Raw genomic sequence first — 15,671 nt, forward strand, 5'->3', positions numbered from 1 at the left:
TATTCAAAAGACTATGGCTAAAACGAAATAAAAGTTTGCCGTCAAAATCAACACTGATTGCAAGCGCTATTCACACCAAGCACGAGAACTATGTTGATTTAACCCATTTAGACCCTTCTGTTTGGAAACCACTGCCTTAGGTAGCCTGCTACCACAATCCTAGAAATAACCATCAGAGTTAAGATGATCCATTATGCATGTGTCTTACAGCACCACAGAGGTAGAGAGCTCTGCCTCTGCGTGCGTGTGTGCGTGCGTGCGTGCGTGCGTGCGTGCGTGCGTGCTTGCGTGCGTGCGTACTCTCTGACACAGCTGGACTGCACAGTGTGTGTTAGCGATAACATTATCGTTCATCATTTGATTATAGTTATAGTTATGCTGCTTGGTGTGAACCAACCTAGTCCTTTAGGCATTGGTCTTTGGAATTGGTGTACAGAGAGAGTCCTATGGATGCCTGCAAGATCTCACCCTTCGCAGTGAATCAGGCTGGACTCACATGTGCGCTTCAGAACGTGTTCCCTTCCCCGTTCAGTTCCATCATATGGGAGGAAAAGAGGCGGATCGCTGGAGGCGCTGAAGCGCGCAAAGTTCGATGGGTGTGACGCAGCAAGTTCAACATTGATGAACCTCGATCGGCCCGCCAACCAATAGGACAGAGGTGCACACTGACCCTAACCCACTTGGCAGCCATTTCAGTTGTAGTTTTCTTTCAGCGAGTCAACACTCCAACGTACGTCAAAGGAACTACACACCCGTGCCCACCACCACCACAACATAAATGTTGTTGAAATGGATCGGCTTGCATTTCAGATGCGCTGGCTCTTGGCTGAAGTGCATGTGAGTCCAGCCTCAGAAAAACATCATGACAGACCTGAACCATCAGATAATGATAAAAAAAGGTTAATGCAAATATTTTTCATTTGGGTCTCTCCTTTGTGACTAAGCGGTGAGACGGAGCTGCGGGTGTGTTTGTCGACATCGGCTGTCCAGAGAGAGAGAGAGAGAGCTCCGCCCCGGGACGGCGTTCTATATCACAGCAGGTCCACACCTGGGCCCAATCGGTCAAAGACGGCCTATACACTCCTCTCACCTGCCAAGCGCAGAGAGGCACACGCAGTGACGGCTTCATTCAGCGCAACAATGACACATCCTGACATTGTCTCTTCACACCGCCGGCTCACAGCAGCAGGGACATCCATCCATACGAGGTGTGAACGTATATGCATGCATGTACAGTGCACGATATACAGCTATGCCAGAGTTTTACACCTGAGGGGATGCCACCGACCGTCGACCGTTTCTCCTCTTGTTTTGTTACTTTGTCAGGCATTCAGTATTGTCAGGCATTCGTCTTTGGATCTTAAAAGGTAGGTGGTGATGGGTAGGTGTTTGTCATTAAAAGCCGCCAAAGTCGACAGGTTTTCAACTGCCTCAGAAACACAAAAGTTCTGTAACTTCCTCACACCTGGAATTGAAAAAGAAATAAATATTATATTTTATTTGGGCAATGTTGCAAGTTTTCCAAGGTACGAGAATGTGATCTGATGAAATGGTGAAAAAGGTCCAAAAGGAAGGGGAAACATTTAATTAATTTAAATAAAAAAGTATGCTAACTAATATGAAACTGTATTGTGTCTTTGTGTGAATACTTTGCCATGGACACCTTTGTCTGTATATTGATGAACCCCTGTACTGTACAAACTAACCAAAACTAAATTGACATTGAAAACAAACAAAAATGTCAAAACTAAATGAATAAAAATAAAAACTAAATAAATTAATAAAATAAAACCCTAACCTTTGCTCTGAATCAATGTGCGAACGTGGACATGGAGCTCCTGGCCCTCCGGCTCCAGTTGAGCCCCGTGTTGGCGCCCGGCTCTCCGCTGCCCTCCGCTGGCTGCTCGTCGCGCTTGCGCAGCATCTTGGCGCGGAGGCGGATGAGGCACTCGTCCCAGTCCTCGGGCAGCAGCAGCATGAGGAAGCCCAGGCAGATGCTGAACACGGCGATGAGACGCACCATGTTGAAGTGGATGTCGCACGTGTGCAGGTCCACCACTGTGAAGAAAGACCACAAACCTTTTCATGACAAGGACCCCCATTTGAAAAGATATGCCGGGGAAGATTTTTTACAGCTCTAGCAGAGATTCTCAACTCGTTTCATTTCAAGGACCCCCGCAGTTTGAAATGCATTAGTCTATACGGCCCCACATTTAATGGCACTTCTATTAATTTTTTTCACCAACCTTACTTGTAATGTGATGTGATCTCTGGGACCCCCAATTTATATTGTAAAATCAATGTTAACCCATTCTGACCTGAGATCAGATTCTAAAAATGTCTTCTACATCCTGACAGTTTTCATTCTGACCTGAGATCAGATTCTAAAAATGTCTTCTATGTCAGTCGCTCTTCGATTTTTCAAAAATAGCAGACCTACAAGCTCCTATTTTTCAATAGCTAAAGCCCAAAATGGGTTCCCGCCCAGAATGGTTTAATTTAACTCTGAGAGTGTACAAATGGAACGGAATTTGGTTCCAAACCAGGGGGGCAGTCAGACAGATATTTTGTGAAGCCACTAAGGAAATGAAAGTTCATATAATGGCCTGTTGTGGAGCTGTCATTGGACCCAGAAAAACCCATAGCCCCATAGAAGTCCATGTATTTGGGCCCAACTTCACCTAGACTGTATTACCTTAATAAACATGGTCATGAATACTTTCTTCTTCCAGTCACTAGTTTAAAGTCTCATTTCTAATGTCATAATATTCTTTTTGGAAAATTATGGTCCCATTAATTAAAAAAATGACCATAAAGTCGCGTATGTTCTGAGGGGCGTGGCTACCGTTACAGTCTATGATAGGGATTCACCTCCCACTCGAGTCAAAATAAAAACCAACGGAGAAGAAGTGGGGAAGTCCCGCCTCGTTGTCTGGGCCAGCCAATGGCCAGCTGGACCAAAACGGATCTAGAAAGATGGCGACTTCCATTGCAAGGACTGACAGGCTTCATTTTACGTTCATGTTAGACCCGGGGAACGCTTTGTCCATATTCTTTACAGTCTATGTTCCAAACTATCAAATAGCTGGGGACCCCCTGGAACTCCCTCAATGACCCCTGGGGGTTGCCGGGCCGTCTGTGGACAAAAGAAGGTAAAAAACAGTGAAGAGGAGCTTACAGGCGTTGACGGGAACACTCAGGACGATGCCCAGGGAGATCAGTTTGGGGTAGGTGATGGCGATACCAAAGTTCACCAGCATGTTGAACGCTGCCGGGCGAGAGCACAAGCACAGCACCTCAAAACATGCATACTTATAGGGATAGTTCACCCCAAAATAACTATCGCTTACTCGGGTGCAGTACTTAGTTTAGACAGTTTTTGGTTTAGACTAGTCATTCCCACGGGGCAGCACACTTAAACCTAACTTTAACCCATGTCTAACCAATGACTATAGTCTAAACTAAGTATGCACCCTGCTTACTCACCCCATGGAGACTTGAATTCATGGATAATTATTATTTTTTAGTTTGTTTTTGTCGCATTCCTATATGCCAAAAACCTATGCTTCCTATGCTCCTTATGGAGACACAAAGGAGGCTCTTTGTGTCTCCTACCGGAAGCGCAGCCTCTGCACAGCCACAGCAACGACAATAAAAAACTCCATGAATTCAAGACTTCTGGAAAACAAGTATTTGCAAACTGACAATACGACAGGGAGCACTAGTCAGCAAAAAATAATGAAAGTTATTAATACAATTGCATACATTGGCATTTCTAAAGATAATATAGCCGCCCTAAGTGACATTCTTGTGTTAAAATAGCCTACATGTTAACTAGCTCTAACAGGGGTCTTCCTGTCAGAAAGACCCTTGTTAATAAAAAGGAAAAAAATCAGGTGGGTTGCCAGTTTCAGCCAATCAGGAATGAGAACCAATTTATCAGCTCCAACGTTATAGTGTTCCATTTCCAAAGAGCTTAAAAATGCTTCTTCTTCTTCTCCAGTTCTTTTTTTAACTAAAGAGCAGAACTAGAGAGACGGGGAGACCCGTGTCACTGAACAAACGGTGATTATCAGAATAGAGTTTTCACTTTTTAAACAAAAAATAAATAACTAAAATAAACACTCTACCTTTAACAAGCATTTATGGACTACGTATATCATCTCTATCGGGTGGAAAACAGTTACCTTTCAGGATTCAGGATAAAAAATTAAAAAAGGCAAAAGCAGCAGATCTGCTACTTTTGAAGCTTTTGTCTGACAGAGTTAGTGTCAAAGTGTCCTTGAGCAAGACTCTGATTGCTCCAGATGTGCAGGTTGGTGCCTTGCATGGTTTCCTCCGCCATCGGTGTATGAATGGGGGTGATTACGTGAACGGATGTAATGCACAATTACATCCATTCATTGTAAAGCGATTTGGATGAAAAGCGCTACATAAAATGCACCGTTTACCATTACGTATGAATTTGCGATAGAATAAGATGTGATAGGAGATGGGAGATGGAGATAGGGGGGTTTCTGCCTGGCAACAACATCGATATATCCAACCTCCGTGTACGTACCTAGAAGCAGGCCTGCCACGCCACACGCGTAGGCCCAGGGCACGTCTTCTAGCGAGCCCACGTACTCCACGTGAGTGAAATACAGCATGACCGGCACAAAGCTGAGCAGGACGAAGTTGGCGCAGCCCACAATGCTCAGGAAGAGGGCGGCCTCCCCGAACGTGGCACTGCCCAGGAGCATCTTGAAAAGCACCTAGAGTGGATGGAAGCAGCAGAGACATATACCAATACCAAAAGTATCAATACTGCAAGGTTCTGTAGAAACACTCTTGCTTTAGCTATTGAAAAATAGCAAGCTCGTAGCGCGCCACCGAGTGGCACGCTACGAGCTTGTAGGTTTGCTATTTTTGAAAAATCGAAGAACGACTGACGTAGAAACATAGCTTTTTCAGAAAACTGTCAGGATGTAGAAGACATTTTTAGAATCTGATCTCAGGTCAGAATGGTAAACTGTCAGGATGTAGTCTAAGACATTTTTAGAATCTGATCTCAGGTCAGAATGGTAAACTGTCAGGATGTAGAAGACATTTTTAGAATCTGATCTCAGGTCAGAATGGTAAACTGTCAGGATGTAGAAGACATTTTTAGAAATGTATTCTAAATGTATCCCAGCAAGCACGGTCAGGACCTGGACAAATCAGTGACGTCTCTATTGGGGCCAAATCAAGTCAAACCAAGACTAGTCACATCTGGCCCAGAATATCACCTGATTTCAACCAACGTAAATTCTGCCCACTAAGACGGACATCCCTGGACAGCAGTCCCCCATGGTCAGCAGTCACCCAGTCTTCACAGCAGTCACCCGGTTGAAATAATTGCGACCGAAAGTCGCAAATTATTTCAACTGGTGAAGACGTCCTGGAAATGGGCTGTGATCTGGCCTAGTCCTGAACATAAAGATCATCCCCATATGGGCTGTGATCTGGCCTAGTCCTGAACGTAAAGATCATCCCCATATGGGCTGTGATCTGGCCTAGTCCTGAACGTAAAGATCATCCCCATATGGGCTGTGATCTGGCCTAGTCCTGAACATAAAGATCATCCCCATATGGGCTGTGATCTGGCCTAGTCCTGAACGTAAAGATCATCCCCATATGGGCTGTGATCTGGCCTAGTCCTGAACGTAAAGATCATCCCCATATGGGCTGTGATCTGGCCTAGTCCTGAACGTGAAGATCATCCCCATATGGGCTGTGATCTGGCCTAGTCCTGAACATCACCAGAGGACGTCTTCATCATAACGTCATCATGACATAATTTGGCTTGCATGGTATTGGTGTCAAAATGTACTTAAATTACCTAAAGTAAAAGTAGCCATTATGTAGAATGGTGTGTGTGTGTGTGTGTGTGTGTGTGTGTGTGTGTGTGCGTGCGTGCGTGCGTGCGTGCACATGTGTTGTGGATATCTCCTCCACAAGATGGAAGAGAAGAGAGAGGACACTGAACTTTTATGGGACTGCTTGATTGCCTACTGCCGTGCATGCATCTGTTGCTGTGGCGTTTTATGACACCACTAAACCTCACTGATGTGCACATTTAACGTGAGTATATTATGCATGCTATGATGTGCATATAACAACGCACTGTAAATCAGCCTGACATTCCTCCTGTCTTCTCATAACAGAAACACAGGGTGTAATAATGAATAATTCGCCGTCATTGTGTTGTACACATGTTATGGCAAATGCATGTTTCAATACGCAATTACGCATGCATGTATAACTTGAAATTCCACATTTACCAACAAATTGGCTATAAAAGTGAACAATTGAAGATGTGATTTCAATGGGTGTAGACTACTGGGTCCTCTTGAGTCGTATCCCCACAGTACTGATGTAAGTAATAGGTCCTGGAAGGCTGCGTGAGGGCAAAGATAGAGCCAAGTTTGAGGTACTTTAACCCATTTGAGGCGAGAACCCCTTTTGGTGTTAGCATTACGTTATTTAAAAATAGCAGCTCATAGCGCGGCACCGAGTGGCGCGCTACGAGCTTGTAGGTCTGCTATTTTTGAAAAATCAAAGAGCGACTGACATAGAAGACATTTTTTGAATCTGATAATCAGGTCAGAATGAAAACTGTCAGGATGTAGAAGACATTTTTAGAATCTGATCTCAGGTCAGAATGGGATAAAACTCCTTCCTTTATGGACGTTATTTGGGTGAGAAATATACATTTATTGATCAGAGGTTGAACCACACTTAAATTTAACAAGATTTAAACCTCACTTCGGATGTGGGGACTGCAGCTTATAAATATATTTAGTTTTTATTTATTTTATTGGCAAGCACCTACTTAATTTCATTTGTATTTTTAGTATGTGCGCACGATTATGTATTTTGTATTTTTTCCCCCCCGTCATAACCACAAATTTTAGCAATTTATTACTACTCATTTATAGGATGAAAAAATATACCAATTTTGTCTATCAATACTTTATGTTGATAGCCTGGGGCTGGGGGGGTGAGGGTTGGCAGCCTGGGGCTGGGGTGGTGAGGGTTGGCAGCCCAATACTTTATGTTGACGACCTTGGGCTGGGGGGGTGAGGGTTGGCAGCCTGGGGCTGGAAGGGTGAGGGTTGGCAGCCCAATACTTTATGTTGACAACCTGGGGCTGGGGGGGTGAGGGTTGGCAGCCTGGGGCTGGGGGGGTGAGGGTTGGCAGCCCAATACTTTATGTTGACGACCTTGGGCTGGGGGGGTGAGGGTTGGCAGCCTGGGGCTGGGGGGGTGAGGGTTGGCAGCCCAATACTTTATGTTGACAACCTTGGGCTGGGGGGGTGAGGGTTGGCAGCCTGGGGCTGGGGGGGTGAGGGTTGGCAGCCCAATACTTTATGTTGACGACCTGGGGCTGGGGAGGTGAGGGTTGGCAGCCCAATACTTTATGTTGACAACCTGGGGCTGGGGAGGTGAGGGTTGGCAGCCCAATACTTTATGTTGACGGCCTGGGGCTGGAAGGGTGAGGGTTGGCATCCCAATACTTTATGTTGACGGCCTGGGGCTGGGGGGGTGAGGGTTGGCAGCCTGGGGCTGGGGGGTGAGGGTTGGCAGCCTGGGGCTGGGTTAGGGTTAGTATATATATATATATAATATTACTACAGTAATTGTGTGCCACATAGCAGCGTACCTTGTAGAGTGTGTCATTGTGTGTCATAGTGTGTACCTTGTAGAGTGTGTCATAGTGTGTACCTTGTAGAGTGTGTCATTGTGTGTCATAGTGTGTACCTTGTAGAGTGTGTCATAGTGTGTCATAGTGTGTACCTTGTAGAGTGTGTCATAGTGTGTCATAGTGTGTACCTTGTAGAGTGTCATTGTGTGTCATAGTGTGTACATTGTAGAGTGTGTCATTGTGTGTCATAGTGTGTACCTTGTAGAGTGTGTCATTGTGTGTCATAGTGTGTACCTTGTAGAGTGTGTCATTGTGTGTCATAGTTTGTACTTTGTAGAGTGTGTCATTGTGTGTCATAGTGTGTACCTTGTAGAGTGTGTCATTGTGTGTCATAGTGTGTACCTTGTAGAGTGTGTCATTGTGTGTCATAGTGTGTACCTTGTAGAGTGTGTCATTGTGTGTCATAGTGTGTACCTTGTAGAGTGTGTCATAGTGTGTACCTTGTAGAGTGTGTCATTGTGTGTCATAGTGTGTACCTTGTAGAGTGTGTCATTGTGTGTCATAGTGTGTACCTTGTAGAGTGTGTCATTGTGTGTCATAGTGTGTACCTTGTAGAGTGTGTCATTGTGTGTCATAGTGTGTACCTTGTAGAGTGCGGATGCAGAAGCAGAAGCCACCACCAGAGTGATGCCGATGACGGAGCGACCGTGGAAACCATCCGCATACGTCGTCATCACGATGCCTGCTATGGCCAAGATGGCCGCCACTATCTGGAATGAGGAGAACAGGCAAGGATGCATTGCTCACGTCAGTGTGTTCAGTCTCAAGGATGCATTGCTCACATCAGTGTGTTCAGTCTCGGAATGAGTTCTCCGTTATATCGTTGCTGTTGGGAGGAAACGTCATTAATATCTCCATACCTATTTTAACTTTTTATTGTTTTCCTAAATAAATGCAATACAATTTGATATCATACTATACAACAGCGTCACACAAAATCATCAAATGTAGCAGATCTGCAAGCTCGAAACGTGGCGCAAATTGTCATGTTTGCTTTTGTTATTTATTTTTTAATTTGAATCCTGAAGAGTAACTGTTTTGGACATAATGAGGTTTCCACCTGAGACGATTTCATTATGTTCCCAAACTTTGTCCAGGACTAGAGTGAATTATCTTGTCCGGACGAGATAATAATTATCTTGTACGGACGAGATATTATCTTGTACGGACAAGATAAAAAAATATATTTTAATGCATGGCCATTCAGGGGCTCCGTACATAACAGTGAGGACAACACAGAGATTAAAAAACTAAAAGCAAGCGTAAAGAAATAAATAGGTCTTGAGCTGTGCTTTAAAGCAGTCCAAAGAGGCTGCCTATAAGGTTAATGGAAGTGCATTCCAAGCTGTGTTTCATCACATCTTCATCTGTCACCCCCTTTTCTTCCACTGTGTCTTTGTCACATACATTCAGCCCGCCCATCTCTCCCCCAGGCTGTACCCCAACCATACATTCAGCCCGCCCATCTCTCCCCGAGGCTGTAACCCAACCATTCATTCAGCCCGCCCATCTCTCCCCCAGGCTGTACTCCAACCATTCTCCATCTCAATCTTTTTGTTCATTTCAAGGACCCCCTGCACGGTTTGTTATGCATTAGGCCACAAACTTCAATTTGATACAATGCCCTATCTCTGGTATCCCTATGGGCTACACTGTCAAATCCTCAGTGTTAATTAAACTTTGAGGGTGTACAAATGGAACCAAAATGGACCAGTGGTCGCACGGCCCCGATGTTGTGAACCAGCAGCTGTATCCCATTCTCCCTATTGCCTTAGGTAAACATTATAAGCCCCCATCTCCCCCCCCCCCCCCCTCTCACGACGAGGAGTGCAGTGTTTTGACGTCTGCAGCAATGCAGGGCATCTGAGGCTCCTCCATATGATAATGAGGCAGGAGAGCACGGTGTGGGGGAGTCAAATCCAATCATCCTTGTTATGTGCAACAACAGCAATGTAATGTTGGCTAGGTGATGTACAGCACCGCTACAGCCTATAGGCCCCCCGTAGAGGTCATTCATCATCACACACAAGGACGCTTCCGAGTTACGGGTAGTGTAGTGTGCACAGAATTATTTGAATTACGACTCTTAATGGATTAGAAAGTGAGGAAAAAAACCGAGCCTGGTTTGCCTTGGTTTATTCTCATAGGTCATAGAAGGTGTATGTTATTATTGCCTTGAATGTAGAATAGGATGTTTCTGCACAGATATGTAATTTCCACGCGCTACGTCCTACACTCCCCCCTGTCAGGTGATAAGAAGCGGCCTGCTCTCTCCTCATGCATTGAACAAAGCATGGGCTCAGTTTGGGGCTCTCACCAGGTTGTCACTTGTCAGAGGGTGAGTAGCGCCCAGGATTACAGTTTAGGCACCGTGTGAAGAAATGGGTTACAAATGGTGGATCTTGAATGGACCTTGATGCACAATGAAATTGGTGGGAGCGTTTGCCTCAGTAATTTTTGAAACATCTTGAAAGTGTGAGACCTGATTTAGAAGGCATTTGTATAATCGCCCTCAGACGTTAATAGGTTAATTTAATTTCCTCTCTGATGCTTGCATTGTGCTGAAACATCCAGAGTTAGGGGTCTCTCTGACGCAGTAAAAAAAAAAAGAAAACACTGACACATACAAGGTGTCTGACCCAGTGAAAGAATCAGCACTCTCCAGGAATTGGACGGGACAGTTTGTGACCGACAGGCAGCCTGCACTGCAGTGAGAGGCCATGCAGGGTGCCTCTGGGTTCTGGCCAAGCAGCAGCAACAACAAACATTTCTCATTTATCTTGCTGTCACCTCCCTAATGCAGCGCTAATCCACTCGGCTGACCTGCACCTCATCCCTGTTACTCAACGCAGACATATTTCCCCACCTGCACATTGTATCACACACACACCCAACATGCAGTCTAACAGGCAGCCCATATGTTATAGGTTCTACTGTACAAACAAAGAGGCACACCTATAGTGGGGAGGTGCTGACCGCAGGAGATAAAACAGCTCGTAGTCACAATGCACGGAACTTTTATTGAACCGTTTCGGCCAACAAAATGTCTTCTTCAGGGTATGAAGGTTCTAGTAACCGGGACTACAAAAAAGGAAGCTCCATAATTCAGAGAGAGGGCACTATCTGATCATTGCTGTCAAATGTTTTTGTGTGCACAATCCTTGGGATTGTGGGTGGGGGGAGGGTGGGATAGGGGATTGAGGTTTATTTTTAGATTTTATTATGTTTATTTTATTATTGCCCTTGGGCAAGTATAAAATGTTTGTGTGCACATTTATTACTGAAGCCACCAGCGACACATTTATGCAGGCTTTCTCTTCCACACCCGTCCCCCGTCAACGAGCTTGTAGAACACCCACTATATACGGTGAAGGACATCTCTGGTAAGAAAAGCTCTCCTTGGTAAAGACTGAACGCAGGTGGCGTGTGACAAATCTTCATTATGACGTCTATAAAGAGAGACTTCACATTTATAATTTGGAAATGAAAAATGCAAGGCCTTCGACATGACATTGACCATGATACTAACATGATAATAATAGCACAGTGTTTCGAGCTTGTAGATCTGCTACTTTTGATAATTTTGCATGACAGTATCAAATAGGAAGTTAATTTACAAAAAAACACAGAAAGTTAGAATATGGAGATAAGAGGTTTCTGCCCGATAGCAACTATATACTCATACATTTTCAGAATGTGTAGTTACTGTCCGGCATTGACAATGAGTTATTTGAACTGCATGACTACCAGATAGTCATTGATACTGGGAGAAGAGGAGAAAGAAATGAATGAATGAATGAGGGCCAGAAATGCCACCTCTCATTTGCAGCCTGTGAGAGGGGGAGCCTGAGCCAAATTAACAGACATACTTTCTGTTACACCGGTTGCCTACGCAAACATACTTGGAGACACATCAGTTGCATATGCAAACGACCCTCTTGCGCACCTACAAAAATCTCACACAGGCCACAACCCCACAAGAAAATTGGGTATTTTTCCCTGTGTTGGTTCCTTCCTCTAGTAACTATAGTCGGAAGGCATCCCTCCCTGCTATTTTGGATGTGCATGAAACACATTTCATTTTCTTTCTTTTTTAACACATTGACTGCTTAAGATGGTGATTTAAGTCCTATGATCTTTTTAGTGTTTTTTCCTAATACATTACGCCCTTCGCCAACGGTTCAATGGTTCTAGGTTGCTAGGCAACTGATAAAAAAGTAAATGATCCCATCCGACTCAATGTAAATAGATTTACAAAAATGCATATAGGATTATTTTTGGCCAAAACAACCTTTATCCACGGGCCAATACCTAAACAGATGATCGCGGTTACACAATGTATTTTCCGGGTGAAAGAAAGGACGATTGCGCATAACTTTACATTTTATATATATATTTTAAAAGAAAATGGGATTTTTACTCAAGTCGTGACCCATACAAAATGGGTCCGAGTCCCGACCCACCATTTGGGAAACAGTACGTGGTCTACAGTCCCAGGTCTGACTCTAGTACAGGAAATCTATGGAAAATATCGCATATCCTGAATAACAGAAAAAAAGTTGCCTGGAATTGTCTGAGGGGAAAGTGTTGAAAATGGCCTGTATAGTATAGCCACCATTGACATCCTATTATAAGGCAATATTCTCTAAATGTCCTTATGCTTTGAGTGGCATGTGACACATGGGTTTTCATGATGCTGAAGCCATTCCAAGCATTAGCTTTGCACAAAAACACTCATTGGGCTCAAGTTGCTAAATCAGCTGAGTTTGGGGTTTTTTTTGCAATTAGATTGAGGTCAAATGACATTATTACTGGGCTACTCACCCTGACGCCCATGAAGCGGTCTCGCAGCACAATCCAGGAGAGCAGAAAGACGAAGGCCTTGTTGCAGCAGAAGAGCGCTGAGGCGTCGGTGCTGTGGATCTTCCTGAGGGACTGCAAGTACAGGTAGTTGGTGAGGATCCACAGCAGGGCGAACGGAGCCACTCTGGTGACCAACACCTTCCCTGTGAGGCCATCGTCCCCGTACAGCCGACAACACTCTCTGCACACACAACACACACACACACACACACGACACACACAAGCACAGAGCAGGATAAGAGCTTTTAACCCATTTTGACCTGGGAACGATTCTGCAAATGTCTTCTAAATCCTGACTGTTTTCTTGAAAAAGCAGTTTTTCTATGTCAGTCGTTCTCAAACACTTTCATGTCACTTTTCACGATTCTTCAAAAATAGCAGACCTACAAGCTCGTCTATGAGCTTGTAGATCTGCTATTTTTCAATAGCTAAAGCATAACGTAATGCTAACACCAAAAGGGGTTCACGCCCAAAATCATAAAACAATTAAACAGCGATCATAGAGAACACACGTCCGAAGTGTTTCAACCTTTATTTAGTTTTCGGAGAACACACTGAGGGCTGGAACCCTCTTTTTCAACAATACAAAACACATTGTCCAAGAAAAATTATCGAACATCTTTTTTTATTACCAGTAAGACGCGCAAGTTTTTAACTTTGAATAGATTTACGATATATCGTTATGTGCCTACTTAGAACTGGATTCAGTGTGCAGACTATTTTACTAGACTAGATTATTTTAATAGAAGACAATCACAATGCATACCCTCTATTAGTAGTAGTAGTAGTACTGTAAGTACTAACGTAGTAGTAATATTACATAAACATGTAAAAGATAAGAGGAGATAAGAGCTGAAAGATAAAGGGCTAGGGCTGCGGGCATTGACGAGATCTGTGCTACAGCAGCCAGGAATGACAATGACTCAATGAATAACACATTCTGACACTCAGTAGTTAACATTGGCAGGAGCACATTTAATACTGCAGTTAACTCTGAAATAGTTTATTCAACTCGAGCTCCTCTCTACAGACATTTGCATGTGGCAGTCAGCAGTTGTAGTGTGTCAAATATACTGATGATGGTTATTTTGGACCCATCTTGCTCTGCTGTAAATGTAAATGTACAGTAAATGCAAACCGAAATGTACTGCAGCTAAATTGATTGCAAGTCAATTTACATTTAGAGTTCTTCCAACGTGCAAGATCGGAGTATTGGGAGCATGGACCTTTCGATCCACTGCGAAAGTAATGGAACAATAGCTAACAATAGTTGATAGTTGCAGCCCTACTCTCATTCTGAATACACACCAAAGCCAATACGCAACAAAGCCAATATGTTTAGTTGGCTCGTGTAAAAAACCGACAACAAAATATTCTATGCTTTGGGTCTGAGAGGCTATAGTGTCATCAAATGGTGGTCCGTGGCTCAAATGCAAAATAAATAATGGGCCTCGATATGAATAGGGTTGAAAACCACTACTGTAGTGTGATCAAGTTGTAGGGCATTCATTTCAGTTTCTGCCCGACTGCAGCGACACGCTGAGTCATCGTCAATAAGTGCATGAACAACAGAAGGCAGACTGTGGACTCAGGCCAGGATGATGATGAGCGTATTGTTTAGATGTGGGTCCAGCAGGGAGCTGAGTGGACACTAAAACAGAAACACGCTGAACGTTCGGTTCTTTACTTTACAAACGGGTCACACACCTAAATGAAAGGTGGGTCAAAGCATATAGCTTCGTGGCATCACTGAAACTGGCCATACTCCAAAAGTCGATAACAATAACAGCCTGCCTTTTGCAACGGGTGTCAGTTCTGCTATCGTGCTGTGCGTGTGCGTGTGTGTGTGTGTGTGCGTGTGTTGTGACATAGGTGTACTTATATAATGTGAAGTATTCCATCTCTGCTAAGCCCCATGCCTTGATACGTTGACATATGTGCTGACTGAGGAAAGCAGTGGAGGCATTTCTTTGTACCAAAGATGGACAGTGAAGAACGACAGGTATCACACTGTCAACAGTATATCAGCCAAGGACAGACAGTCATCGACCTGTACATTTATTATATGGCTCTCTCGATCTCACCCCCTCTATCTGTCTGTCCTTTTGCTTCTGTGTCTCTCTCTCTGTCTCTCTCTGTCTCTCTGTCTGTCTGTCTCTCTCTCTCTCTCTCTCTCTCTCTCTCTCTCTCTCTCTCTCCATCTCTCTCTCTCTCTCAAAATCTGAATCTAAATCTAAAAAATAACTAGTAACTAAACCTGTCAAATAATTGTAGTGGAGTAAAATAAAAGCACAATATTTGCCTCTGAGGTGTAGTGGAGTAGAAGTAAAATGACTGGAAATTGGAAATACTCCTGAAAGCACAGGAGTGCATGGTTTTGTCGAGGAAATTTGGAATACACTAAGCAATGCTATTGATTTTATGTTATTAATTTGAGAAACTGAAAGCTGTGTTCATTCTTTCTGTGCAAATCCTGTTTCTGTGTATGGGAGTCAGCTGCGTTATTATAAGTGACTTGTTTGCGACAGCAGTATAAAAGGGTCGCGTTCAGCTGCTGTGCTTTGAGTCCGTACGTGGTGTTCCATTGTAACGCTTTGAGGCTGGCTCCGTATTCGAAAACTCATAAAATTATAATACTTTAAAAGTCTGAATTGTGTCTGTCTCATTATGTTATTAAACTGTGTTATAACTTATACGTGCTCTCCCAACAGATCTCTTTACCAGTTTCCACCACTGGTGGGCGCCACGGGGCGTGGTCTTTGGTCTGGACTCTGAAGCCAGGCAATGTGTTTTTCTATTTTCTCCTGCTCTTCTCACAGAAACTACACAAATCATTTCACCCACTTCTTTACACCTGTAAAGCTGCTGTGATGAAAGACCACTGTCAGACTGTCAGACTCTCAAATGAAAGCTATCCCTGTCAGGGTTACACAAGTACAATATGAGTCAGCGAAGAGGGAAGGCAATATCATGGAGAGAGATGAGCATCAGACTCTTGAACCACATTTAAGAATGGAGTTCATTCGTGTTGGACGGTCACATTGTCTATTATGAAGACATGCTCGCTATTAAATCATGTAAT

At 43.9% G+C, this 15,671-nt stretch overlaps 1 protein-coding gene across 1 annotated transcript in view; it reads right to left on the minus strand.

The window, feature by feature from the left end:
* Window positions 1-1,216: 1,216 nt before the first annotated feature.
* slc35f3b (solute carrier family 35 member F3b) overlaps window positions 1,217-15,671 on the minus strand; it is a 90,016-nt gene continuing 75,561 nt past the window's right edge. The window contains exons 5-10 of the mRNA XM_080781511.1: window positions 12,551-12,770; window positions 8,311-8,436; window positions 4,562-4,754; window positions 3,179-3,268; window positions 1,799-2,058; window positions 1,217-1,465 (exon numbers count right to left, since the gene is read on the minus strand). Of these exons, the coding sequence (XP_080637637.1) occupies window positions 1,811-2,058; window positions 3,179-3,268; window positions 4,562-4,754; window positions 8,311-8,436; window positions 12,551-12,770 (877 nt within the window). The 3' untranslated portion in view covers window positions 1,217-1,465; window positions 1,799-1,810. The remainder of the gene's footprint in view (window positions 1,466-1,798; window positions 2,059-3,178; window positions 3,269-4,561; window positions 4,755-8,310; window positions 8,437-12,550; window positions 12,771-15,671) is intronic.

The sequence above is a fragment of the Protomyctophum bolini genome (assembly GCF_963924005.1).
Source record: "Protomyctophum bolini genome assembly, chromosome: 14".
Taxonomy (NCBI): Eukaryota; Metazoa; Chordata; class Actinopteri; order Myctophiformes; family Myctophidae; genus Protomyctophum; species Protomyctophum bolini.